General features: G+C 49.0%; 1 protein-coding gene across 1 annotated transcript; it reads right to left on the bottom strand.

Annotated features, from left to right (window-relative positions):
- On the bottom strand, window positions 1–26,603 carry LOC8051126 (WD repeat-containing protein 36). Its single transcript, XM_029992096.3, has 20 exons — window positions 26,395–26,603; window positions 25,924–25,951; window positions 25,722–25,822; window positions 25,067–25,184; window positions 20,893–21,080; window positions 20,065–20,197; window positions 17,526–17,701; window positions 16,876–16,996; window positions 13,407–13,556; window positions 11,548–11,696; window positions 10,266–10,380; window positions 8,904–9,069; window positions 6,916–7,024; window positions 5,513–5,592; window positions 4,717–4,925; window positions 3,218–3,363; window positions 2,246–2,359; window positions 1,571–1,655; window positions 1,159–1,346; window positions 1–201 (listed from the first exon to the last, which is right to left on the bottom strand). Exons 1-20 carry the CDS (start codon window positions 26,545–26,547, stop codon window positions 52–54), a joined length of 2,679 nt encoding a protein of 892 aa, XP_029847956.2. The 5' UTR covers window positions 26,548–26,603; the 3' UTR covers window positions 1–51.
- Between the last annotated feature and the right edge of the window lie 118 nt (window positions 26,604–26,721).

Here is a 26,721-nt window from a genome sequence, read left to right as displayed (position 1 = left end):
TGAGGTTAGTGGGATATGTATGTATATTTACACGCTGGAGAGCCGCCCACTCTACAGGACGGCACTCCTGAGGTAATTGACGATGCACAGGGACTGGTTGAAGGTGGCCTCCAGTTTCGTCCACGATGCCTGCTGCTCTTTAGACAGCAAGTCCAGAACTTCCCGGAACTCTGCCTCCGAGGCCAGCGCATCCGCGTGAATCTGTAATCGCAACGAATGCCGAGCAAACAAAGCAGCACTTGAAATTCAACCTGTGTAGATAAGCACAGGTCTGTAATCTAGTAAATCAGCGTTTTAAAAGGTCCACCGTGACATCACATGAAAACTGTTACACGACATCGTCAGTGTGACGGTCATCGCATGACAATGTGACATTGCAAAGGACCTAAAAATTTTAAGCATTTAGAGTGCCTTTCAAATTTAGTATACCAAAAAGACAGCAAGTTTTTCATTTAATCCTTTTCTATTTTTTAGTTCTCAAACACTGCCTACATCCCTCTGACCTAATAATCTGCCAGAACATCTGAAAAAAAAAAAAAAAAAAAGAAGCTGGCTGAATGAAAACATGCTTGACAAGCGTGAAGCACGGTCGGTCACTTTGTTTGCGACCAGGTGTGAAGATTCAGAAGAACAAGTTAATGGTTCCAATATGTGCAGTGTCCCTCCTAAGTTGTTGCCGACGGGGCTTTGCTCCATCTTTGCCACTCGCAAAGGCAGATTAGAACTATACTCTGATCAGGCAGAATCCCAAATGCAAGCAGTGGACAGCAATGGGATAAGCTTCAAAGTCCTTTATGGCAGAAGTGTTATAAGCTCGAAGGACCAGCTTCTTTTCACGCAAGCATCAAGTAACACTCAATGCCAAAATGCAGCATGCACCGCTTTCATTCCTACTTTCACGGTTTTCGAGTACTACTCTTGTTATTTTCGACCACTGCCAACAGGATACTGTGGGAGTGAACGTATTGCAGAGGCGTGCGGTGGAACACCGAACGAAAGAATCTGTGCTTCTGCACAAAACTGATCATACTCTCTTTCATTGCCACTTGGTTGACAGCACGGGGAACGCAAACTCGCAGCGCAGACTCTGACGTTACGATTCGAGGCACATTACGAGCCGGGCTAGCTTCCATGGAACCGAGTTGGACCATTACCCACCTTGAGAAACAGACCCAGGTAAGACTGGATCAACTCGAAGTCCCGGCGTGACCTCAAGCCCACAGTCATTGCCCGCAGAAAGTTGAGCATCACCTCCGCCGATCCCCCGGACTCCGGAGAGAGTCCGCGGATCTCGAAGTCAATGCTTGACGGACCCAGCTCTTTCAACCTCTCCAGAACTGGTGTATCTAGAAGCAAAAATATATACCGGAAATGCACGTCTGATTGGCTGCCACAGTTTAGTACGTCCGGAAAAAATGTGGCGAGAAGGTCGTCTTTTATGCATGAACACTTTGTTGGGCTGTTCTAGACAACCCAGGCTGGCCTTAATGAGCAACCGTGGATAGAGCACACGCTCCATGTCCCCAAAAGGCGGCTCACGAAATAAAGAGAACCCAGATAGAGGACTCACAGTTGCCAGATTCAGCACATGAGTTGAGCAGCCTCCCAAATGCAGAGAGCTGGAAGTGCTCGAATGAGACAATTTTCGAGCCTCCCTGAAAGGAAGGAGAGCACCAAACGAGGTGCTGTCAGTTATCTGTGCTGCAGAAGAAGAGATGACAATCAATTCGCACGAAGACAACCTTTCGTTACATTTTTATTGCACCACTCCTGCTAGCGAGATACAGTTGGGCTTCGCAATCATTGCCGCAGTCTGTTGCGAAGGCGAAAACTTTGTTTAAATGCGAAGGGGTTATCTCGCGTTTTCCAGGAGATTTTCCTGCCAATACGTACGACCGTACGAAATGGTCGAAGTCCGGGAGTCTCCGGGGTAATGTGGAGACCTGGCAGGGTGTGCAATAATGAATATACGGGGGAGTGTTTGGCTCACAGTTACGCGTCGACAGGTGGCTTAGATCTGCTAAAATAGTGTCCAAACTTTTAAAGGCCTTCATTTACTTAGGGGCACGGATGGTCGAGAAAATTTGTGAGCTCGAGGAACTTGTGAGAGTACTCTGGGGAATCTTCGTGTTCCTAAGAACCTGATTTGAGGTCTCCTGCTCTTGAGGAAACAAGTCTGGCAGATCTGGGTGGTCTACAGACCAATGTCGGCTTGCCGAAGACCAGCCGACTGACAATGTCTCACCTCGCCGCCCTTGTCTTCGGGGAGGGCAAACTTGGGGTCCAGTCCCGTCGAGGTGGGCAGGAAGAAGGGGGCGGCCTTGGGGGCCTGTGGTGGTTCCTTGGGCTTGTTCCTTTGCTGCACGAAAAGACGGGTAAAGAGAGAAAGTCACTCCTTCAATGCATCTTCTCAGCCCAACACCTCTCGTTATATAAATGTCCGTCGCAGATAAGATGCCGTAAAAATCGGCATTTTTCTGCAGTAACTTAAAAGGGCGGTGGCAACAATATTTAGTTGGAACGTTCACTTTACACAAGTTACTGGCACTAATGCGACTCAAGGATACTCGCATGCAATTTCACTGGCCAAGAAACTCCTTTGCTGCGGTGTAAAGTCAAAGACAAAAACGAGCGTTTTCATTCAATCTCTCCTTCGCAAAACTTGATGACGTAGCTGAGCAGTCGCAGTACCGCCCATTGGCGATATTTGAAGGTGGCTCATAGATTGGACCCGAGCATTGCATGGGCACTCGATTTAAGCTCGTGGTAATCGATAGCTCGAGAAGCATTCGGGTGGTGGCCCGTGTCCAATCGCTGCAATGACGACAATAGCCGAACCATAACAATGTCTGGAACTCGGCTCATGTCCTGTGCCTTGCCAACCCCAGCGCGTGGCTATGATCAACACTGGCGGCACATAATCGGCTCCAGATCACGTGGCTGCTTGTTGCGGCTGTGAGTTGAGAAGGTGAACGCTGCTCGTTTTTCTTTGAATTTTTTCTGCGACTCCAATTGTGTGTGGTGAAAAACAAACCGGTGTTTCACAGGTCATTACGGCGTCACTTTAAAGAACTTCCTGTTACCTACGAGTTACGCACTTCACTTCCTCTCTGATCTATGTGCCAAACTTGCTTTGGTTTGGCACATAAAACCCCGGAACTTTGGCTTTGTTGCCTCTCACAGGCTGCACCAACCCAGTGACCCGTCCTCGGCTCACCTTGACGACTTCGATGTTGAGAAGGTTCTGCCAGCGAGAGTAAGGCAGCTTCGAAAGGGTCACCATGTCGGCTGATATCTGGTCAGGCGACTCATAGTCCCCAACCTCCATGTCTTCCCCGTCGTCGAGAACCTCCTCCGTTCCATCTGTAAAAGGTGTAAATTGTGCAAACACAGATTAGGCATCTGGTCGCGGAAGTAAAGGTGAGGCAAAGTGTGTACCGACGCAGACTACACTTCCACACGTCGGAAGACAAAACGGCAGCCGTGTGTGAAGTTCATTTCTCCACACAGCCACCATCGTAAAAAAAAACTGATATATATATATAGATATATATATATATTTTTTTTTTTTTTACACATTATGTTTACTTGATGCTGTTTTAGAGCGCAGCTCTAAGGCGTGCATTTCCGGCTTGAGCGGCGTCGCCACCGGCGTAATTGCACGGTACATTATAGGAAATGTCCCATAATGCAAAGCGTGGGAAAGAGGAGGAGGACGAGGGGGGGGGGGGGAGGAGGATGCAGAGGAGGAGGGAGGAGGAGAAGGAGGAGGAAAAGGGGTATACCCTCCCCTCAGTACCCTTCCCTCCTCCTCAAGAGTTGCGCTCCAATTCAGTGTTAAAGGTTGCTGTAAACAACTTTCATTTTTTCTTTGGTGATTGTTCGCTGAAAGTCATGAGCCTGCAAAACCGCAATCACTGACACTTGATATAAAACATTCAAATACTATTCACGTTGTTTTGCACTTTTCGGTTGATGCTGGACGGTAGCTGTCTGCCTCTCGTAAGGCTGCAGAAGCCTCATCGAGTCAAACGGTTTGACTTCTAAGCCCCTGAAGCCTACATTCATGTCTGACAATGTCCGAAGCAAAAAATAAAATATTGATTAACTGACTGAATGTACGTACAGAGATTAGAAGGCTGGTTGACCGAATACGGCCAAACAATAGACCGATCTCACCAGCCAGTTTGACTACGCCACCGCTGTTGCAATGCATCGAGGGAACTTTAGTCTTTCTGCACGTGCAAGAACCTCGCTGGAGCTCTGCGTGTACAGCACGAGACGGCACGAGCCCTCGCGTGCACTGCCGTCTGCCTTCTGTGAACTAAGTTATGGCGGCGTCACGCATGCGCCAAACGCTTGGCGAGATCAGTCTATTTGAATCGGGGGGCTGCCAACGCCATCTACCCGGTTTCACCAAACACTAATGAATAACTACAGCTTTCCCTCGGCCGACTGGAAGTGGAGGCATGACAACAGTTGACATTCTGCAGGTCTGGAGGGACCAGGAACCATCTTCCAAGCACGCACAATCCTGACTCATTAAAAGGGACACCTCTGTTCTCCCCACAATTCATCTACAAGGGGAGTCATCCATAATAAGGAGTGGCGAGATAAAAACAACCGTATTAACCCCGTTCTTCCCCGAAACTTTGTCCACGTAATGAGGCCCATATTAACGATACGCAACCGTAAAAAGAGAATGGGCACGCTCACCCGCCGCTTGGAGCGTGGTTGCCGGCAGTTCAACCACCTTAGGCACATAGTCGGCGGGCAGCGGCCGCAGGGTCACGTGACCGTACAGGGTGGCGTTACACCACAGGTAGACCCCGAGGTCGTCCACGTGCGTGGTCGCCAGGTACTCCCCCGTCGGAGAGAGGTCCAGGCTCGTCACAGGAGAGGGGACCTCGAAGCAATCCACCAAGCTGCGTGCACAAACGAGACAGCTTGTTAGAAAAAATACATTTAACGTATCTTAATCCTACCGATTAAGACGAGCGACAAGGTCTGTGTGCCGGGTCTTCGGCTGCATCGGGTGCCTTTTCTGAGCTCGTCACACATACTCTATGCATATTGCAGCCACGTGGATGAAGCCGTTATGGGCCACGTCACCGTATGACGCGATGTGACGACCAGTTGTGGTGTCACGCCATTGGGTCACATGAGGCCACTTAATGTCACGTTGTGGTGTCAATGATGTCACTTGATTGGTGCCACAACACCGCGTCACGCCGACGATGTCGCCCGACCGACATGACACTGACGACGTCACACGACCGCCGTCTATTTGATGTCCTGTGACCACTGTCCACTGAATTCGAGCATTTTCGAACGCCAAATTTAGAGGGACGAAAGCTTGCTGAAATCAACAGGTGTGGGACGGTTTCTCGGCAACGTTTTTATGCGGATCGCTGAAAAAAGGACTGGCATCCCGCCAGTTTTCTCGGCAATCCCAGCCATCACGCGCGTTCCGCATTAAAAAGACGAGGTCGATTTGGAAGAGGGGGCACACCAGCCTGACGGCAGGTCCCATGTTCGGACCAGGGCATCCATCGACGACGTCACCAGCCACCGGGCATCTGGACTGAACGTCTGCAAGTGAAAGAAAACAATGAAGAAACAATGCATTGACATATTATTGCAATCCCCAGATTGCATCCCAACTCGTGCGCTCGCCACATCCTCGCTCGTGGTCCCCCGAATTCCGCCCGACGACATCACGTTCGTGCTGACCTGCCGCCCGCCGCGACCTTGGTGGCAGCATGGCGGCGGAAGTGCGTGCAGCAGACACCCGCTTGCCACAGGTTGCCCTTAAACTTGAGAGTACATAAAAACTTCGGGAGTTGGGACGGCACGACGACAGCGACACTCACATTCTGTCTTACTTTTACAGCGGAGCTGTTATGGGCTAGGTTCCCGAGGATCGTGTCCGCTATCAAACGCCTGTCGACAAAGACCCACGAGGACAGCTACCGCCATCTATAAGCGACAGCGGCAAGCACACAACCAGTTTGATATCCGCCGTCGCTCGTAGATGGCGGCAACCTTTCCAGCTATTATAGAAGAATGGATAGTTGGGCGCGTTGGTGGGAATTCATCGTAGGAAACAGCACGAAAAACAGACGACGAAAAAGCAGAAGCACATGTAACGAGCGCAGCGCCCGTCACGTGTGTTTCTTCGTCCTCGTCTGTTTTGCACGTGGTTTGCTATGCTCTTACCAGTTTCGGCTTGGGCTTAGGATGGGTCGGCCGCGTGCCCTTTCGGGGAAAGAAGACTGGCTGCGGAAGGAGCGCCGACATACGCAGCAGCGCGAATGGGTCCGCAACCGCCGCAAAGCCGCTGTTGCCTCGACTTCCACTGCGTCGAGCGTTTCAGATTCCCTTGCCAAAAAGCATATCGCTCGCCTGGAAAGCCTCCGCCGAGAACAGAAAGGGCGCCGGCGGGCCGACGCCACGGATGACGATCGTGCCACGGAGGCCAGGCGCAAGCGCGAGGCTTGGCGACGACTGCACTCCACGCCGGCTGAACAGTTCCCGGGCGCGACGGCAAGGTTCCGGAGGGAGTTCGTGGATTACCCGTTTGGCATCACTTGCGCCGTGTGTGACCGACTTTGGTTCGCCGGAGACGTATCCACGATCGGCGGCGTGTCGGACACGAAGAAACAGGAAACGGGAGCGTGCGCCTTGCGGCAGTGTATGAAGTGTACAGCTCCACTGGTCTTCCTTCTTCACGAGAGTGGAAAGGCTGAACGTTTTTTGGAGAACTTCTATGACTAACCGCACGATCGCAGCGTCTGACAGCGTGACGGGCCAGCTGTCGCGACATCGTTTGTGGTTGCTTTGGGACCACTTTCTGTGCATGGGTGGTATGAGACACTGAAGACACATGCAACGCTGAAAAGGAGAATGGCTCACCATGTCGGTGACAGAACTGAAGTAGCTGGCGAAAGCGCGAACCACCCTCCGAAGTTCCACATCGACGACGCACACCGCAAAGTCGTCTGTGGCAACTGCCAGCATGCCACTGCGTACGGAAAAACGAAGTGTGGGCTCAGCGTTATAAACGAATTTAAACAAACAAAGTTTTCACTTTGATCGATGCAATTATAGTAGAGCCCCCCTGATATATTTTAAAGGGGATTGCGGTAAAGACAAGGAATGATCCGGAAAGCGTAAGAAAGGAGAACGCTTTTAGGAGCGTACGGATGAAGAAGCAACTCTTGCACGGCAATCTGCTTCATATGAACTTTCACGGCTCCGGATAAGTACCGTATTTGTTTAAAGATCGGCAGGACTTGTATTTATAACTGTTTGTTAAAATTAATGGTTCGTCCCTAATCTAGCAAAAGAATAGTCGACCCATAAGATTGAGCAAAATATCCAAGCCCATCGGGGTAACACAAATTCTCCCCCGCATCAGCTGCTGCTTTTAGCACGCCGGTGCAGAGGTGAAGCTCAAAGTGCCGGTGCAAAACGGTAAAGTCGACGCACGTCCCACAAGCGTGAAGCCCTCGGCACGCGATTACAAACTTTACGCAAAATTAAACGAGCGGAACTGGAGGGTACTGGGTAGACCAAGCAACCAATTGGTGAAGCAGCAGTTTGTAACAGCACAAAATGGCATTGATAGGGTTTCTAAACACCGCATCTGAAACCAGAAAAGCTACCCTTCGGGACAAAGCTGTCGCCATCGATGCCCGCGCAGTTCCGGCAACAAAATGGCGGTGCCCGCGAGCCATCGGGACGCAAGCAAACGTCGAACAACGCAGAAATGGGAACGACTGCCATGGCGTTATCAGACGACAAGAAAGATGAGCACCATTTTTCCGAATGTAGCCTTCAAGTGATTAGAGTTCACAAAGAGTGAATATTAGAAAAAATGACCGCATCTCCACGTGGTGGATGATGTTGATTGGGGTGAAGCTCTGGTGGTGCTGATGATACTGATTTTATTGTTCATAGGTAGTGCAGATGGTGCTGATTTTTTTTTTATTGCTCATAGGTAGTGCTGAGTTCCGGGTTGCATTTCGACTTCATTATTACTGCTTTATGGTCAGTCAAGTGCAGAGCCAGTGGTTCTTCTAGCGAATCAGCTTGGATCCCCTAGAAGCCGTGGGAATGCATCTCCACCGCTTAAGTCAACGGTCCATGTCAGAAAGAGAATGTATGGTATCGAACGTGGTTATATACGCATTTGAGCATTTGACCGCAGCGCCCTCTCGTCTATAAACATTAAGCCAATGCATGCAAAGTTTAACATGATTACATACGCACTTCACCGCAGCGCCGTCTCCTGTACAGACGTTGAGCGGCTACATGCAAAGTTTAACATGATTGTATACGCACTTCACCGCAGCGCCATCTCCTGTACAGACGTTGAGCGGCTACATGCAATGTTTCATCCATGACATCCCCAGCTCTCGAGTTACTACCACATCTCAGAGCCCCCTACTCGTCCCGCAGTCGTGGCCGAGTGGTTAAGGCGATGGACTAGAAACCCAGTATCCCCGCACAGGTTCGAATCCTGTCAACAGCGCAAACATTTTTTTCTTTTTATGTGAGCACGGACGCCGGACGGACGGACGGACAAGGCTAGACCCTAAGCAGCTTCGCCCCTAAAAGCAGTAAAATGCAGGGCTCATGGTCACTGACAAGACAAGAATGGCGGGGCCTCTCTCCCAGCTGTCCGGCATACATGCGCATGCTCGCTGCTTTTCGCCGTGTTCAGGCCATACACGTACGCTTGAGGCACATGGGATGCCGAAACGCTATCGAAGGTGGGAATCTCACGCTGGAGGCAGGACGACCGAAACTTCTCTCTGCTGTTCTCGTCCTGCCAGTCACTAAGGCATCCCCAAGCCTTCCACAACTGCTACACGCAACCGAAGTGTCTGAATGCTCACCTCTCCCGATGAAGGTTCATCTTGGCCACGGGCGAGTCAAGGGAAAGCCTGCTCAGCGGGCGACCGTCCCTGAAGCCCCAGAAGCAGAGATGCGAGTCCGCGCCGCCCGTCGCCACCAGCTGGTTTAGGGCATCCGAGACCACCCCTCGCACCGGACCATCGTGCGCTGAAACAAGAGGGAGTGGGGTCACGAGCTCGTCATGTGCGCAAGTTCCTCTGCCTCGTGCACGCGGGTTGCGACGATGTCAGAGTGCCAAGCTCTAATTAGCTGATTGAAAGAAACAGTAGGTAGACCTCAAGGCATTGAAATCTACCCACTATCCATTCAATCAAAAGCAATCAGAGTTCGGTGTTGTTTTGACGTCACCACAACCCCCGCGCAGGAAGCAGACGACTTGCTCTCCGCATTGAACTCGAACACTGGCTCGCCGACGGTTGCGGATTCATAGGGAAATTGGCGCAAGTTCTGAAGCTAGGCGTCGAAAGTTTCAGGAAATATCCAAAATGCCTCTGGATATCCTGGTGTCTTTTCGACGCCGGCTGACGAAGTTTGCATCAATTTTCAGACCTGTTCGGTGGAACGCGGGACGGTCTACAACCGACCTTCTCTCCCTGAAAAAAGTTTACGCTCGACGCAGGCCAATCAGAATGCGAGGCAGAAATCATGTTTGACGACGTCACGTCCCCTCGAGTTGCAGATGGCTTCTCCCGTGTGCCTTCCAGCCGTCTCGCTTGCAGCAGATGTGCTCGTCGAGATGGTAAAGGCAAACAGTCACTCCCAAAACGGTAGCAGTAACAATGCCCTCTCTATTTCTTTTTTTTTTTTTTTTTGCATTTACTTGTTTTAGCAGTTGCTCTTGAAACTAAGATTTGATTGAGTTATTCAGACAAAAATGAAAAAAAATGTGAAGTATTTTTATTTTAATGATACAGCAAAAACAAGTCAGCTGGCAACTATTTGTTATGACAAAAACCTGAAACTGTGGAATGCAGAAAAAAAGTGTGCATCAGTCTTGGCTCTTCGTTGTTATGGGCGCATTTCTGCCATATAACCATAGGACACCATGCATCCGCCCCGCCCCCCCCCCCCCCCCCCCCCTATCACACTAAGTGCCCATTCCAAAATCTGAAAGATCTGAGACAATACGCACAGCACATTTATGTGAAAAACTGATGACCGGACAAACACCCATCCCCCATTTTTTCACGATTATCTCAAAAGTATATTAGTGGGTGCTTGCTTGGTATTTTACGGTGTATCTCGGTTGGCAACTAGTTTCGGCAGTGACACTGTGAACCCGACGCTGAAAGGCTGTGGAGACACAGTTATAAATAAAGAAGAGGCTCCTCGCTGAATCTCACCGGTGTCCTTGCCGTAGGTCATCCGGTGGATGCCCGACTGGATGTTGAATCGGTCTACGTGACCGGTGCTGCAGCCCACGGTGACGAAATTGCCGCACGAACTCAGAGACACACACTGGGAAGAGATTGAAAATGAAAGCCAAATTATGGCATTTTGCTATTAAAACAATGAATTTGTGCCTCGATCGCTCTCAATACCCTCCACGGATACAGACAACAAACAATGAAGGGGTCCCAAGCACGATAACCTATTGCGGGAAAATGCTAAGAAGATTTCATGCACTCGCAGCAAACTGCTGTTGTCAGCCGAGTGAGGTGCCGCGATTATTTCAAGCACGATGCTGAATTGCAATACGTTGACCGCAATCTAACTAACTATGCATAAATTGTTGCCTGAAAAAAAAAAAAAAAATGCTGTAGAGGTTTGGAAACAATTGTACGAAACGGCACACAGGCAAAGAATTGTTCCCACCAGTTCAGCCATCGAGGCTAGCAAAGATGCCAAGCAAAAAGCTGTACAAACTGCAACGTCCTAAACTATCCGCATTAATGTTGGGGAAGAAGCGTTGCAATGCGGGGCAGTACTTTTCAGATGTGGCACTGCCCCATATCACGAAGGTAAAGGTGTCCATATGCGCTCGTTCTAGCTTATATATCTCGCCACGCCAAAGCGTCGTCGCAGCACCAATTTTTCTCTGCACAAACTGGCATCTCGCAGCCAGGCGGTGTGTGGCAGAGAAAATGAGACTTTTATTCTTGCAGCAGGATAACACAAAAAAAATCAGTTGGCAATCAATGAGTTTCATTAAATGGATATGTGCTACATTAGTTCTTCCTCACTCCCTTTTAACCCCTTTCCATTCGTTTATCACCACATTCCTATCACTCGTGGAGGGAACCGGATCTATTGTTTTACCTAACTACACACACACATCACAGCACATGCACTGCTACAACACAGAGCGGCAACTGGGCATGCCAGCATTCCACCGCACCGCGGCACTTCCTCCTCTTTGGCTCCACACCAGCAGCGCAACGTTCCTTTGACGAAAACAAAAACACTCGCTTTGACGAAAACCCAGCGGTGTCTGTCACTCTGTCAGCGCCTGGGAGAGAGAGAGTGTGACGCGTGTGATGTCAGCACTTCGGACCAATAGGAGTGCCGCACCCGTCACGCTCCTCCCTCTCTCCCCGGCACTGACAAACTGACAGACACCGCCAGGGTTTTCGTCAAAACAAGCAATTCCAATGCTAACGCATTAAAAAGGAACAGCAAACTCACCAGTGCCACGACGCCCTTTGTGCCCTTGAAGCGGTCGTGCATCAGACGATGGCTCCCCATGCAACAGCGGTCGTACGACCACGTTGTAACGGCCGCCAGACCCCTGTGGCATGCGGCCACGCTGTCCCATTCTTTCTCCCGCGTGGTCTCTGCAAGGCAGAAACTCCGCAAGCTTTAGTCCCGTCCCAACAGGCAGAAAAAAGTCATCCGAAGACGCCGATAGAGCAAGAACGGCAGGGCGTGTCTTTCAAACGCACGGCCTCCAGCACGTGCTCCATGCCTTCGACCATACTTTTATTCTTTGTGCATGCTCCATGCCTTCCACCATGCTTTCATTGACTGTGCATGCTCAAGGCGCAATGGACGTCAAAGCGTTGTAGAAGGTACAAAGCTCGTGCTGGTGGCAGGACCACTGAAACTCCTCAACACCGTTTTCAATGTACTACACGGCATGCAAGTTTGTTTGCTTCCTGCGCACCTCGTGCATCTGTTTATATCCCAAATGCACCCACATGCTTTTACTTCCTCCTGACCTCAATTAATGACGGTGCGCGCTTGGCTGCTTCATCGTCGTGCATTCCCTGAACCTTCTCTACGTTGCCCTTCGATTTGCGTGCAGCTCCTAGCATTCCGATGCGCCAGAGACGCGTCTTGGAACAATTGCTCGCCGTATAATTATAATCGTCCTCTCCAGTTTCGTCAAACATGTCCCCCTCCCATCCATTTTCTCATTTAATTATTTAAACTTTCCAGTGCCTCAAACAGCTCGTAGGACTGCGGGAGGGTGCATAATTGGCGGCACGTGTAACCTGGCCTAAATGTATATACACAAAGGCACGCAAAGTATGTAGATTAAAGAAATGTGTCGCGAGTAGTAGAAACTGCTACGTCAAAATGATTGAAGATAAACATGTCGTATCAGATATGAATACGGATCTGGGAAAACATGATATGCGGAACTGATAAAGATAGACTTTCCCCCTTCTAATAAATAATAATACTGTAAAATACTGCACAAGCACTCACTTTGTTCAAGTGTCCACTATTAATATTTCCCAAACTTGGGAATTTTTAAAATTACATGTTTCGAGCCCGATTTGATCGGACAAGTACCCATGTCTAGATTACCACAGTTTTTCAGCGAAAGTGAAGTGGGCGCACCCCCGGTATTTTACAGTAATAATAATAAATATTATTGCGTAGTAGAAAAATACATGATTATGTACAGGCCCGCAAAACTATGAAGAGGCTTGTGCACGGGGCCTGACAATCAGCGAAGATACTACTTTGTAGTTATTAGATTTTTAAAAATAAACACACACAGGAAAAAAATACACATTGCACCTTAAACAGCACACAAACAGCCCATAAAAAAAAAAAAAAAAAAAAAATCTCTATTCTTCATTTTTTTTTTATTAGTTGCGGTTGCGGTCAGAGGAGGTGATGGAGCAGATTTTCAGTTCTGTGCAAGGTTCAGCCATCCTCACAAATTAACTCCAATGTCCCACAAGGTTCAGTACTACCGCAAAATACCGAGCATTTGCCCACCCTACAATGAGTATCCACCCCTCAATTTTGCAACATTCAGAAAATACACAAAGAGAATATCTTTACATGATGTTGACTTAAGAAGCGCTGATCCCACAGTTTTACACGATCATCTCCACATTTTGAGTGGGCATTAACTCGGAATTTTACGGTAGGTCCACTTCTCTCCTTTCTTTATAATAGCAACCTTCCTAGCCATGTCTGCTCTTCTGTTAGCCTTTCTGCCAGCGACCGTGTTACGGTTGCAGTTGAAGGAGGCAGTACAGTGGGTTTCCTTTCCCGTCCGCGCATTGACTCGGGGCCGGACTCACCTGAGGTGAACTCCGTGACAGGGGGCATCTTTCCGGGGTCCCTGAGCACCCCGTGTTTCTTGGCCTTCTTGCGGTCAAACGAAGCCTGGCCCAGGCTCTTGTTCAGGTGGTCGCCGATCGTCGAGAAGCAGCGCAGGGTGCTGTCCAGCCCTACCCACGGAAACACAGTCACAAAACCACGAAAGACTGCCACAAGACATCACGTAAAGTTTGCGGCGCCGGTGGAGCGAAAGCTTCAAAGACGCATGCTAGAGAAAGGTGCGAAAGGATGATACGAATGGCACTGCTTTTGGCTAGGTTTTCTGTGCCACCTCCGCGTTTCGTCTGCCGACCTCATTTACACCAAATGCGTCAGATGACGCGTAGGCAGCTTGTTAGCATGAGTGGACCAATGATCGAATAAGATGCTGTGCTACAATTTTTGTCACTATTACATCTCATTGCAGTAGTAATAATAATAATAATAATGAGAAATTCATTATTTATTTTGCGCCTCGAGAAAACAATGCACATGTAGTATCACTGTGGTGGGATATGAGAAAAAGAAGCTGATACATAGACCAAAACAATGCCTACTGGCCTAAGCCAGTAGGTATTGTGGTGCAGCAGATCGGTAACGTTAACGATATGTATCAAGACCGCAGAACTGGTAAAAGACGCCAAGAAAAGGTAATTTTCCTCCGAACATCCGCCATGCGCCGAAGCCTGCCCGGTCCGAACTTCGGTAAACCTGGCCCCCTTCATTATCGCTCACACGCTCGGCCTACAGGCTAGGTTAATGCCTGCACTATATGTCAGATACAGCATAAGAAAGAGGGTGTGACGAGGAAAAGGGCGGACACTAGGAAAGCTGAAGTGGAGAGGAGCGACCTCTTTTCCCGAACAGCTTTTCTTGTGCGCGCCCTTTCACCCCTCGCGCTGTTTTTCTTACGTTGTATCCAACCATGGATGCAGGCCCTAACCTTTGTAAGAGGCTACCAGTAAGAAGCACTACTATTTTTGTTTTTCTCTAATTAGGCCAAGGGCAGTGTACAAGGCCGATCGGGTCACTGTTCCATTGCAGCTGGGGACTTGGGGATTCACGGTCCCCATACCCAGGTTCACAATTCCCATACAGTTTGTCACTGTGGTCACTGACAGGGTGAGAATGGCAGGAAGGGGCTTCAGCTGTCCTGCCTCCAGCATGGGCTCCCTTTGTCAGTTATACTTCGACGTCTCGTGAGTTACAAGCATGCATGCGCAGCCAGAGTCCTTCGACGCGCTCCTGGTCACGAAACTTCTCTGTAACGCCGTGGGAGAGCTTGGTATGCGACCACGGACGACAAGGGGACTAAGGACCGCCAATCTAGCCAGCACTGCCGGGAGTCTGGCAACAACGTGGTGTCGAAATTTCTGACTGAGCCGCCAATGAACCGCGGTGACGTGTCATCGCATTTACAGCGTTTCTTGTTAAAGGGCAACTCCACTACATTTTTACAATTTTTGGGTTATGATCTGTTTAGTCGAAGCCGGCGACCCTGAATCACGAGATATAATTTGTTTTTCGGTAGTGTGTATAGTTTTGTAGATATCGCGAATGCAAGAATCGGTCCGGTGGCACGGCGAAACCGAAACTACCGGTTGAAGCAGCTTGGCAACACTGATACTAGTGGCGCGTCGTCGGCATGACCTAGTTCTAGTCCCGCGCTTCTGAGCCGACGCGCCGACAAGGTCGGCTCAGTCGCACGTGGACTTTCAAAACAGAAGGTTAGATGCACATTTTCTTTTTTTACCGCTTCACTTTGTTGATATGCATCAAATGTAGTAAGTTTTAGTGAGTATTTATAAATTTGCCGGCCGAAAAGCGAATCCGACTGCTATAAATATGACGCGGTCGGTGCCGACGCAGCGTGACTGTATTTGTTTCTTGCGCGCGGACCGAGAAAGCGAAATAATGGGAGATAGATGGACAGATCTATCCACAAGTGGTCTAAGTTGTTAAAGCCAAGGTGCCATTATGTGCACGCTAGTTAGATCAGCCGCGACCTGCTGCGTCCGGCCGATCGTGCTGGAGCAGCCGCCAGACGGTACGCGAACAGCGACGGCACCGCATCGTTCTTCAAAGACGCCTGTTTCGTGGTGAAACCCGCAACAGTCAGCAGCCGCAGATCCCGTGTGTAGGTGTCTGACGTAAAGTGCTGGGAGCAGAGCTTCGCGTTGGACCTCGGAGTCAACGGTCTTCCGAAGTCTATCCGGCGAACGGCACCGACCCACACCTTGTGCCTCTTCCGGTCTCTTGGGAACTGGTGGAACCGCAGCTTCGGGTTGCGCACCCGGTTGTTGGTGCAACCCACAGCACTATAAATCCTGCTCGACATTGCCCAACGCGAGACCGGCAAATCTCTCCGGCTCCACGACGCGCGCGTGAGCGAGCAGCACCGCTTTGCTCTCTTCCGCGCTGTCGCGGAAGCAATGCTGGAATTAAAGCAACTGCCTGGAAGCTAATAAAAATAGGAGAACACAGGATAATGTCGTAAACACCTCGTGCCGTCAGCAGAATCGCAGAATGCCACGGGAAACGAAGCGTTCGCGGCGTCCGTACGAGAGCGTAGGACTAGACCTACGTCATTGCCCAGTGTTGCTTCACTAGCTCACCCGGTGCCAGCGTTGCTCACCCGCTTTCGGGCCGCTAACCGAGCCGGGAGAACATTTCTAATATTGGTATTAATCGGTAACGCGGCGTCGGTTTGACGTGATATTTTGGGTATGACCGTATTTTGACCTTCTAAAGCGATATCAGTCATTTCGATAGGGTCGACTTTTTGAGTGGAGTTGCCCTTTAATGTAAGCGTCTTCTGCTTTGTAAGCTTAGTCATTTTGTCAATCTTTCTTTTCTGCAACGTTGTCCAAAATAGTATTACTCTTCATTCCTCTTCTTGCCTCAAAATGAATTCTCGATACCGCCATCGCTGTCAAAATTCAGTGCCACGAGTAGCGCCACCGAGCAGAGGCGCTGCGAACCTCTATGCTCCATGGCCTGACTTTTTCTCGCTCGAAAGAACACCATTTGTTTGAAGACAAACGAAAAAAAACTTTTTTTAAGTTCTGTTGTTAGATATCATTAAGGAATGACCAAGGCTTGGAATTTGGAACTTGGGGTCACGCCACTCAGCGAGAGTGGCGTGACCAAACGAAGATGCCACCTCTGGAACGGGGGCGCCTCCGAACGGCAGTTTCTGATCCTGTACCAAACTTTGGCCGAAGTTTCGTGACCAATGGCGTACTGAAAGACCCTGGAGCGGCCGAAGCATGACAGAAGGCAACGAGCTTGTTCCGGAGGCCAGGCATCCGAAAGAGATGCCCACCATTTTTACCTCGTCAACTATACTACACACCTTTAGGATTTGCAAATTGGACAAACACATTCGCGATGCGAAATGTGCTGCCTTTCACAACACAAACACACACTGTATGAGCCGGAAGGACTTGCCTGCGCTCAATATGTTGTTCCCCGAAGCACCGTGGAACCTGATCCGACAGGGGGCGCCACTGTGTCCCTGCTGCTGCTTGAGCAGACGACCGCCGCCGTCCGACTGGTCAAAGATCCACATCTGCCGCGACGGAAGCACAAGTCAACTCAGTCAAAACCATTTACAACGAGCTTAGAGAACAAGAGCTCCACATCTCTGGGCTAAATTACCGACGATTGACGCGTCGAGAAACCGACTCTCTAACCCCGCCGGTCTTGGAACAAAGTCTGACCTCACTTTTCCCCCCCGAGGTTTCCTCCTTCCTCCTCTCTCCTTACCACCTTTTGCCCTCCACTCCCGACGGCGAAAGACGTCGACACGATATGCTCCGAACAACCTATAGCAGACCAACCCTCCCAATAGGCGGTCACGTGACCAGCGGGAGAGGGTAGAGGAGAGTTTGTTGCAAGGAAGATTTTCAGGCCGACAGAAAAATAGTTTGCAGGCCCGCCTAACAGGCATCGCGGTGCACCTTCGTCGGTAAGACGGCGTGCCGGCACGCCTCGCCGTAGTCTGACCAGTACGAGGAGGCTGAGAATGTGCAGCAAGGAGGATTTTCAACCCAACTGAAAATCCCCCTCGCCACATGGAGGAGCTTCCCGAGGCTCACCCTCAGCGAGTTGTCCGGGGAGGAAGTGAGGAGGAGGGGCTCGTCCGGGAGGAACCGGAGCCCCGTGACGCCAGTCTGGTGAGCGTGCAGCAGCTGGCTGTCCAGGCGCCGCTTCTCCAGGTCCCAGACCGCCACGTGGCCCAGGGGGCTGCCCGTCGCCATCTGGGAGTGACCATCTGCGAGGGACACCGGCCGAAACATCACTCCACTTGAGCCTCATGTAAAGATTCGTTCGCAAACTTACACTTGCTTAGGACTGTGTTCTTAAGATATCTTATGACAAAGAATGCTAGAGAGCCTGTATTACAAAGAGTTTCCAACTGCTGGATCAGGGTCACGGTGGTTTATGGGCCGCATTTGTAAGACGAGCTGCAAGGAGCTGATGAAAGCGTTGATCGTCTGCAAACGTCTTTGCCTTTCCGCCTGCTTCCCTCCTCACAATGCGAAAGCGCAGCGCATGCACACTTGCGACCGATCGCCGCGGGAGGTGTCCGCCATTAAATTACAAGCGCTCCCCATGGTTTGAGGTGGGCCCTCTTTACAATGGAAGCTCTCTAGAGAACACACTGGCATACTGGCACCATCTATGAGGTGACCTTGGAACTGCACTTCACTAGAGCGAAGGTTTGACGGTATTTGCAGGATGAAATCTATGCACTCTCAGTGAGAAACGGTCGTTCGTAACAGTGTCAGAAGTTTTTCCAGGTCAAAAACAAAAGAATGGTGCGGAAAAAAAGGGAAATGTGTGGAATTGTTTATTGTTCCATGGCTGCCTGACGGGTAGAGCCGGCAACTTGTCTCGTCGTAAGAGATTTTCGGAGGTTTCAAGGCATGCGGTCGTAAACGGTCGCGACTGCGTGAGCTGGCCTTAAGTCTCGCGCCTCAGACGAAAACGGGATTTAAAACAGAGAAAATGTGTGCGCAGACATGATGCACGGCACATGTGGACCTGTTTCACTCGTTGTAGGGTTACAAATGAAAGTCTTACTTAATGGCAGCACGGGAAATGAATAGGATTCGTGCGCTCCATCGTAAGGAGTATGAATTCACCATATTTCCATGCGTCTGGGATGCCCAAAATGACAGAGCATAGTACACAAAGGTGGACGGAAAGGTGCGGTTGGCTGGACACACTTAAAGGGCAACTCGAGTCAAATTTCGATGTTGAAAAAACAATGCAGTCCTACGTCGTATCATCCAAAAAGCCCACATGTAACATATTACGATGCAATTCCACCAAAAAGCTCATTAAACCGACCAAGGAAGTTGGAGCGGCTCCACGATCAACAAAATCCACCCAATCTAGCGGGCGACACGCGGAGCAGCGCAGTCTATGACATAGCCGACGTCTCCGTACCACGTGATGTCCAGTAGTTGACGAGCAGGACCAATGTTGCCTGCTGCGGGCAAGGTTTTGGTTTCGCATTGTGATTTTCGTTTAAACGAGGTTTGCAAAAGAACTATTTAATTTTTCGGAAAACGAATGACATAGAACTGTTTATTAGTAGTCTTGAAATGATAATCGCCAGTAATACCGGAATTTTGGAATTGATGGGGGTTACCCTTTAATCGGGTGGCAGCTTGCCCCCCCCCCTATTTAGCATTTTGAGCGTCAACAGTCTACCACTCTTTGACATACAAAATGTAAATGTTTAAACCTCCTAAAAGTAATACTACTAAAAATGGAGCAACACTTTTTACCGGCGCCACTCTCACAGTTTAAGATATTGCATCTGAGCTTTTGCCATTTTCTTAAACCGCCTGAAACTGGGTGGAGAACTAGAAGAACCAAAAGTGGAAGGGACAGGCTTAGAAAGTTTTCAGGGGCTTTCTTTTACAAAATACAGAAAGTAAGGCACCACACCAATGAAAATCAAAACTAGAAAACAATTCAATGTATCACTGCAAAACGAAACCATGTGACTATGTACTTGTGTTTTGTCCTAAACTTCTGTAAGTTGTCAATGGCACAGTGAATAAAAAGAGAAAATGTTCACAGGCACAAAGATAGAAAATGTGACTTTGGAAGGGAGGGAATTTATGCTAACGCACTCCTGGAAGCCTGATTCCACGTCAAGAAAGACGAGGGGACGGAGGCTTGGGCAAGTTGGTCGTTCATGCTTGGGTACTATTCTGTGTGTAAATCTTGTGCACTGTTTCACGGAAGCAAGAAAGCTACTTCATACATTTCACGGTGGCCTTTTAGAGAGCATTGGGCTTCTAGCAAAGAGCATTTTCCTTGTCCTAGTGACTGCATAAATGAAGCACTGCCGCCTGTAGTTAAGTCATCGACAGACACTTACAATGAACCAGTAACAAAGGTTTAAGCCAAAGTTTGTTAAGATGGAAGTTTGGGCAAGTTGGTAATCTAAAGTAGCAGCAACAGTGCAAAAAGACAAGGGAAAAAAAAGGAGACACACACACACACACACAGAACCCTTGTTTGTACTTCTGTGTGTCTCCCACTTTTTTCTTCCCTTGTCTTATTGCACCGCCACTGCTATAATGACCAAATCTTTGTTCCCGGATCGTCGCTTACCCGTGCGAAAAGAAATGGCGGTGACAGGCCCCCAGTCTTGCTGGAACGTCATCAGGGTTTCGTCGAACTTGAGGTTGTGCACCATCACTTGGCCGTTCGCCAACCCTATCGCCACCACGTCCACTGCTGGAGACTGCAAAACAATGTTGAAACCGTTCTCCAGTTGAGACGTCACAAAGTTGCGCCGGTTACAAGATTTCAAATGCTCATGATTTCGACTCCCCAAAACCTGGAGCCTTCAAACTTTTCAATCTTAAGAAACCGAGTCTGCCTTTTAAACTGAAAGAGAATAATGTTCTTGTGTTGTCCTTCAATTTTTTTTTTTTTTTATTTTAATTAAGTTTTAACGCTTACAATGCGCTCATGCCATAAAAAGCGTTTGCATTGCATCTTTGCCTTTTCCTAAAACTTCCTCGGTGACCGAGTGCCTTAACGCACTGCAGCTTAAAGCATATGCAGTGAAAGCTCGCCCTGCAGAACTTATGATCTCTGAATTTGATTCCAGCCCCTGCCTGTTCCAATCTAGATGAGCATCGTACCGGCATGTGGTGATGTAACACTAATGCGTGGTGCACGCCAAAGACCCCACGCTAGTGGTCGTTCTGCACTGGCTACATTTCTCGTCCACGGTGTAAACCAGCACCACCATACCTCAAAGGTAGTCTGACCTCATGCATTCTAAACACAAACATCTCATTTGCTTCTCTGCAGCCTACTTCTAAAGTAAAATTAAACTGCAGCTCGTACTTATGCGACGGGTGGCGGTACGGGGAGCTGTCGGGAGTTGGTGTCCTTAATTCCCATGAAAGGATGAGGCACTCGACTTGCCTGCTCGAGGGCGGTGACGCCGCTGCCCCAGCCTTCGAAAGAGTGCACCAGAGTGCCACTGCGTATGTTCCACAGCTGCAGCGTCCCCTGGTGGCTGCCCAGCAGCAGCTTGTTCACGTACGTCACCGGATGAAGCAACGCGCTCGCCCCGAAGGTCGACGCCTCCAGCGATAGCTCCAGGTAGACCTCTGCGGAGAGTCGACGGCGAGGCACGTCATCACGTCCGATCGTCTCGTTTCGTGCGAGAACACAATTTTACTTCGTAAGCTCGGCCGAACCCTCCGTGACCAAAGGCAACACAAGTTCACATGAGCCAAGGTCGTATGGCCTGTGGCCACTGACACAGCGAGAATGGTGGAGCGACCCTTTCCTGACGGAGTCAGAACGGCGGGACGTCACCGGCGTGCGCTCTGTGCCTTCAGACGTACTGCGGGTGAGGGCAAAAGTACGGCTGAAAGTACAGAGAAGGTAGGAAGCCTGCGCTGGCGGTGGGGCCAATCAAGATCCCCCCGGCCGTTCTTGCCAACTATAGCTACACTAAGCTTGCAAAACCAAAGTTGATCAAATTTAACCCGATAAAGGGGTAAAAAAAAAGAGTGGAAGCCGTTTACAACTCCCTGTAACGCCGAATTAGAGCACAGCTCTTGAGGAGGAGGACGGAAGAGTACTGGGGGGGGGTCAACTGACCGGGGGAGGGGGGGGGGGGGGGTCACGTGACGATGACAATGCCGATGAGTGACGATGACGATGCGGATACCAATGACGTCATTAGTGACGTCACTGATGACGTCATCAGTGATGATGACGATGACGATGCGGATGTCGGTGACGTCATCACTGATGATAACAATGCAGATGCCAGTGACGACATCAGTGACATCATGATGACGTCATCAGTGATGATAACGATGTGGATGTCGGTGACGTCATTAGTGACGCCACTGATGATGTCATCAGTGATGATGACGATGACGAAGCGGATGCCAGTGACGTCATCAGTGATGGTGACGATGCGGATGCCGGTGACGTCATCAGTGACGATGGCGTCATCGGGGAATCACGCGACCTCGGCGGGGGGGGTCACGTGACTTCAGGGGAGTCACGTGACTTTGGGGAGGGGGGGGGGGGGGTCATATGACCTCGGGGGGTCACGTGCCCCCCCCCCCCCCCCCCCCCCCGAGGTCACGTGACACAGGGGGGGAGGGCTCAAGCGGTGCATTATGGGACATTTCCCATAATGCACCGCGCGGTTACGCTGATGCAGACGGCGACGCCGACGCCGCTCAAGCCGGAAACGGGCGCCTAAGAGCTGCGCTCTAAAATCAAGCAGTCCCGCGTTAAGCCACAGTACAGTCACAGTGATAGTTGCGACACGTCACGGCGAAGTCGTTGGGCATCGGTGTCGTGTTCACGCACCCCAGGGTGCACAAACAAAAGCGTTCAGATCGAAACGGAGACGCTGTTTTTTATTTTGTTCCGAACACTTTCGTTTGTTTCTTTATGCGGAGCGCGTGAAAGCGCGTCTCCCGGCACGAGCTCTTAGCATTGACAGTGCTATGATGGCAATTTTTAATAGGTTACTTATTTTTTCTTTTTTCAGAGAGTGCTTGCAATGGGCATTGGGTACTACAAAAACCTCAAGTTTAGAGCAGGTTATTAATGATGCAGTGTGGCTCAGTAATGACGAGCCTTCACGTGGCGGAGCCGGGATCGATTCCAGTGGGCAGCGGGCGATTTTTTACAAGGGTTTTGGCTTCGTCGACAACAGATGCCCCACGTCGCCATCTACGACCTAAACGACAACTACAGCTACTATGGGTAGTACTCCACCATCAACGGACGTTAGTTCCAGTGGGGACAGGAGCCCATAGCAGCTGTCGCTGCAAAACCGGCAACCTGGCAAACTAACCGGTCACATTTTCTTTATTGTTTCTGGTTTTAGGTTTACTATGGAACTATACCTCATGTCAGTTAAGTGAGGTTAGCCTAACTTTCTGTAGCCTGAGCAAACCTAAACTGATTTCGCATATGCTAAACTCTAACACAATAAGTGAGCCTCATGAGTTAGCCTGAGGCAATCTAACTTAAAGGACACATGCAAAGGAAAAAAACATTTTTTTAAACGGCTTAAATGGAAAAAGGACGCCATAAAACGATTTTACAACGAAGAAAAAAAATGTTTAGAGCTATATTTTTGGCGCAAAACGAATTTATAGTTGGCGCCCGCGAGCACCGCGAAAAAGTGGTCCATATTTATCACGTGACTGGTCCTTATTTATCACGTGGTGCTTGCGTTCTTCCGGAAGCTTCCTATGGCCTCTAAAAGTAACTTATTCATCTTTGTTGGAAGTATAACAAAAAAATAAGTAACTTTTAGAGCCCAAAAGGAACTCCTGAAAAAGCGCAAGCAGACGTGGTAGACCTGTGTGCCGGTCAGACGACGGCGGCGGCGCCCCGAAGCAGACGAACTTGTGCGGCGGCAGCGACGGCAGCGTGGAGAAACGCGTTGAAGCGGCGTTCGCACAACGCTCAGCGTGCAGCGGCGACGCAGCGCGGCGGCGCGCGGGCCAACCACGTGACCAGCGGCAGCTCCCGCGAGCGCCAACTACAAATTCGTATAGCGCCGTAAATATAGCTCTAAAAATTTTTTTTCTTCGTTGTAAAATCGTTGTATGACATCCTTTTTCCATCTAAGCTGTCTAAAAAAAAAATTTTTTCCCTTTGCATGTGTCCTTTAATCAATTTGTTAGTCTCAGCAAGGCATACGTCGCACAAACCTCAGTCATCAAATAACTTTTATTTGAACCTTTGTTTACAATCTCCACGGTTAACGGCTCTACTGAGATATTAAACATGCAAGCATCCGAACGTCTTCGTCGAGACATTTACACGAGGTGAGTTTTGCAGTCCATCCAGACCAGGGATGGGCAGTGTTTCAAATACAAGTATTTGAAATATGTATTTCAAATACTTTGTGTATTTTGCATTTGTATTTAATTACCAATTGGGTAATGTATTTGACGTGTGTATTTAAATACTAAAACGTGGGTATTTCAAATACAATTGTAATTAAATACAATTTTTCGGGCTAAAATACATCCCTCAAATTTATTGTCACCGTCCAGAGCAGGAAGAAAACTACGCTCTGCACCGAATGCAGTGTCTCTCAATCATACACAAGCGTTTAGTGACTTTGTGATTACGACCGTGCTAGTCCAGGGCAAGAATAGTGACGAAATCGACGTTCACAGGCAGACTGGCTAAATAAGTGCCTGTGACAACTTGTGATACTTTCCAGCCTGATTTCCATGCATATTTTTGCCTGGAACATTCTAAATGCGCAACTCGTCCAGATTTTCGTAACTGGTACGAGTTGCAACAATAAAAAATTCTCTAGCTAGTGCTGCGCGTCTTGGTCGTCTCGGTTCTTTGTTGGCCTATACCAAAATGTAATCGACAAAAAAAGCTGCTTAAAGCTCTGTACTTTTTTCACCTATTACGTCCAAGCCGATTACATTTTTTGTGATTATATTTCTATTATGTTACTATAGCCTCGCACACTAACTCCCGAGTGTGCGATGCAATATTAAAATGAGATACCCAGAAACTCTTGCAGGTGCCCTGAAGTGGCTGATGCAAATTTTGAGGAATGTATTTGGAAAAGTATTTGGAGGAGACCAAATACATTTGGTTGTATTTGTATCTTGTATTTAAATGCTTTTTTGGAAATGTAATTAGATTTGTAATTAAATACATTTTTGATGAAGTAATTTGTATTTGTATTTCGATACATATTTGCATGTATTTTGCCCATCCCTGATCCAGACTAATAACACCAATGATGCTGCAAGAAGGGCTCCTGCCGTCACCACTCTCGAGGTCCAGACTCCCTCGTCTAAAGGGGTCCGTAATCCCTTCCCCTCTCAGAATCAGAACTCCAGAGCCGCTGCCCGTAGCCACCAACAGAATGAGAACGACGGAATGTCTCTTCATGCTTCGGTTGCAAGTGCATGCTCGAGGCTCCTGAGAAGCCCAAGAGTCATCGAAGGTATGAAGCTTTCGTTGGACAAGCAAAACTCCTCCCTGCCCCTCTCATTCTCTCAGCGGCTATAACAGAGCGATAAGATCCAACAACCAAGATGGGACTACAAACTACGACGACCAGGCTACGTACCGGCCGTCTTGATCTCCCACACGATGACATGGCCCGCCTCGTCGACGGACACCAGGTGCTTTCCGAAGGGCAGCAGGAGCGTCACCTTGCTTTCGTGTCTCTCGTACGTCCGCTGCAGCTGTAAACGCAACAAATGGCATGTCAAAAAGTTTATGGCAGTGCTTTGTCGATACCTGCACACAGCGAATATGTTTTAGTGTCCAAAAATCTCGGCGCAATGTGTACCGAGACTCCGAACTTGACCTCCGACCAGAACACCGTTGATTGCTGCTGCGGTTACATGATCGTTTACACCGGCCAACAAGGGTAAGGTGGCACCCGCAAGGCCTGCTGCGGTTATGACAGCATTGCAATGGCCACCGCAGTTTGAGATGTATTGAGTCAATGAAATCTACTAAATTTGGTGGATGACGTTTCATAAAGCTTCATATCACTTCTTGCATACCTCCATAAGATGCCCTCTCTTATAACATAGTATCTTATGTTAAAACTAGTCATGTGACATCGGACCTGCGAAAGATAGTCACATGCCATGTGGTCATGGCTCGCAGCCAAGTGAGAGTTAGTAACAGAAGTGGTTGTCACTCTGTACTCAAGTGTTTTGGGGTGGGAGATGGGGTACAAATGTAGTGTGACCAAACTTTTTGCGTCTCACCTCACTTCCCCGTCGCCAGGAGTAGATGGTGTTTCCGCAAGAGGTGTACACAAGCCTCGCGTCTCCGGCGATGCACGTGATCTCATCCTCGTGAACACTGCCTGCAACGTTGGAGAGATTTGTTGCAAAAGTGACACCAAAGAGGTGGGTACGGTTCAGTACTTTAAGGGTGAACAACGGTATTAAAAGAAGAAAAGCTCACTTGCTGTAAGCAGATCCAGCTTGGTTCCCTGCACAATAAAAGAAGCATTCGGGCAAGCCTTGTTATTTTCTACAGGAAATGTTTAAAGTCAGCTGTGATGCACCAACATGCACATCAAAACAAAGACGTTAAAACAGGGCAGAACGGACAGATTGAGACAACTACTGTCACATCGTCTGCATATAATCACCTGGATGTTAGGCGTCATAAATTGACAACCTATTGTGGCAACTGTGGTGTGATCAATGCTCTTTCGCGTCTCCGGTGTACGACCGATGTCATTCGCGATTTCACACTTTACGCTTGAAAGAAGAGTCCGAGACCTAGTGTGTTCGATGTATAATCCCGAGTGTCTATGCATAAAGGTGTTACGGCTAGAATATACATACAAACCGTAAAAAAAAAAAAAAAAACAGCGCTTTAATGTTGTTGTAAAATATGAGCATGGTATGCCGGCAGTGTTCCACTTACGCCATAAGTGTGGAAGCTCCTCCCAATCGAAGTGATGACCAGATGCTCTTTCCTTCGCTGGATATAACGCAGTATGAATGGCACATGATTACATACGTATCCTAAAGCCCTATAACCCTGAAATATGCGGCTCGAGTCTGTATTCTTCAGCATTGTGTTTTGAATGTCTACCGAAGACACGTGCGTGACTTCAGCTGCACAGTGTTGCATGCCCTGCAAGCGATGCTGTTTGGAATCTGACGTGCTTGGGTATTGCAGAAATTCCTGTGGTAAAGATTGTTTTTATGTAAAACCTTTACATAATATGCCGTATATTAAACTAAAACA

This window comes from Ixodes scapularis, unplaced genomic scaffold (genome assembly GCF_016920785.2).
Source record: "Ixodes scapularis isolate PalLabHiFi unplaced genomic scaffold, ASM1692078v2 PGA_scaffold12__126_contigs__length_90152505, whole genome shotgun sequence".
NCBI classification, from domain to species: domain Eukaryota; kingdom Metazoa; phylum Arthropoda; class Arachnida; order Ixodida; family Ixodidae; genus Ixodes; species Ixodes scapularis.
This window is presented reverse-complemented; position numbering and strand designations above follow the sequence as displayed.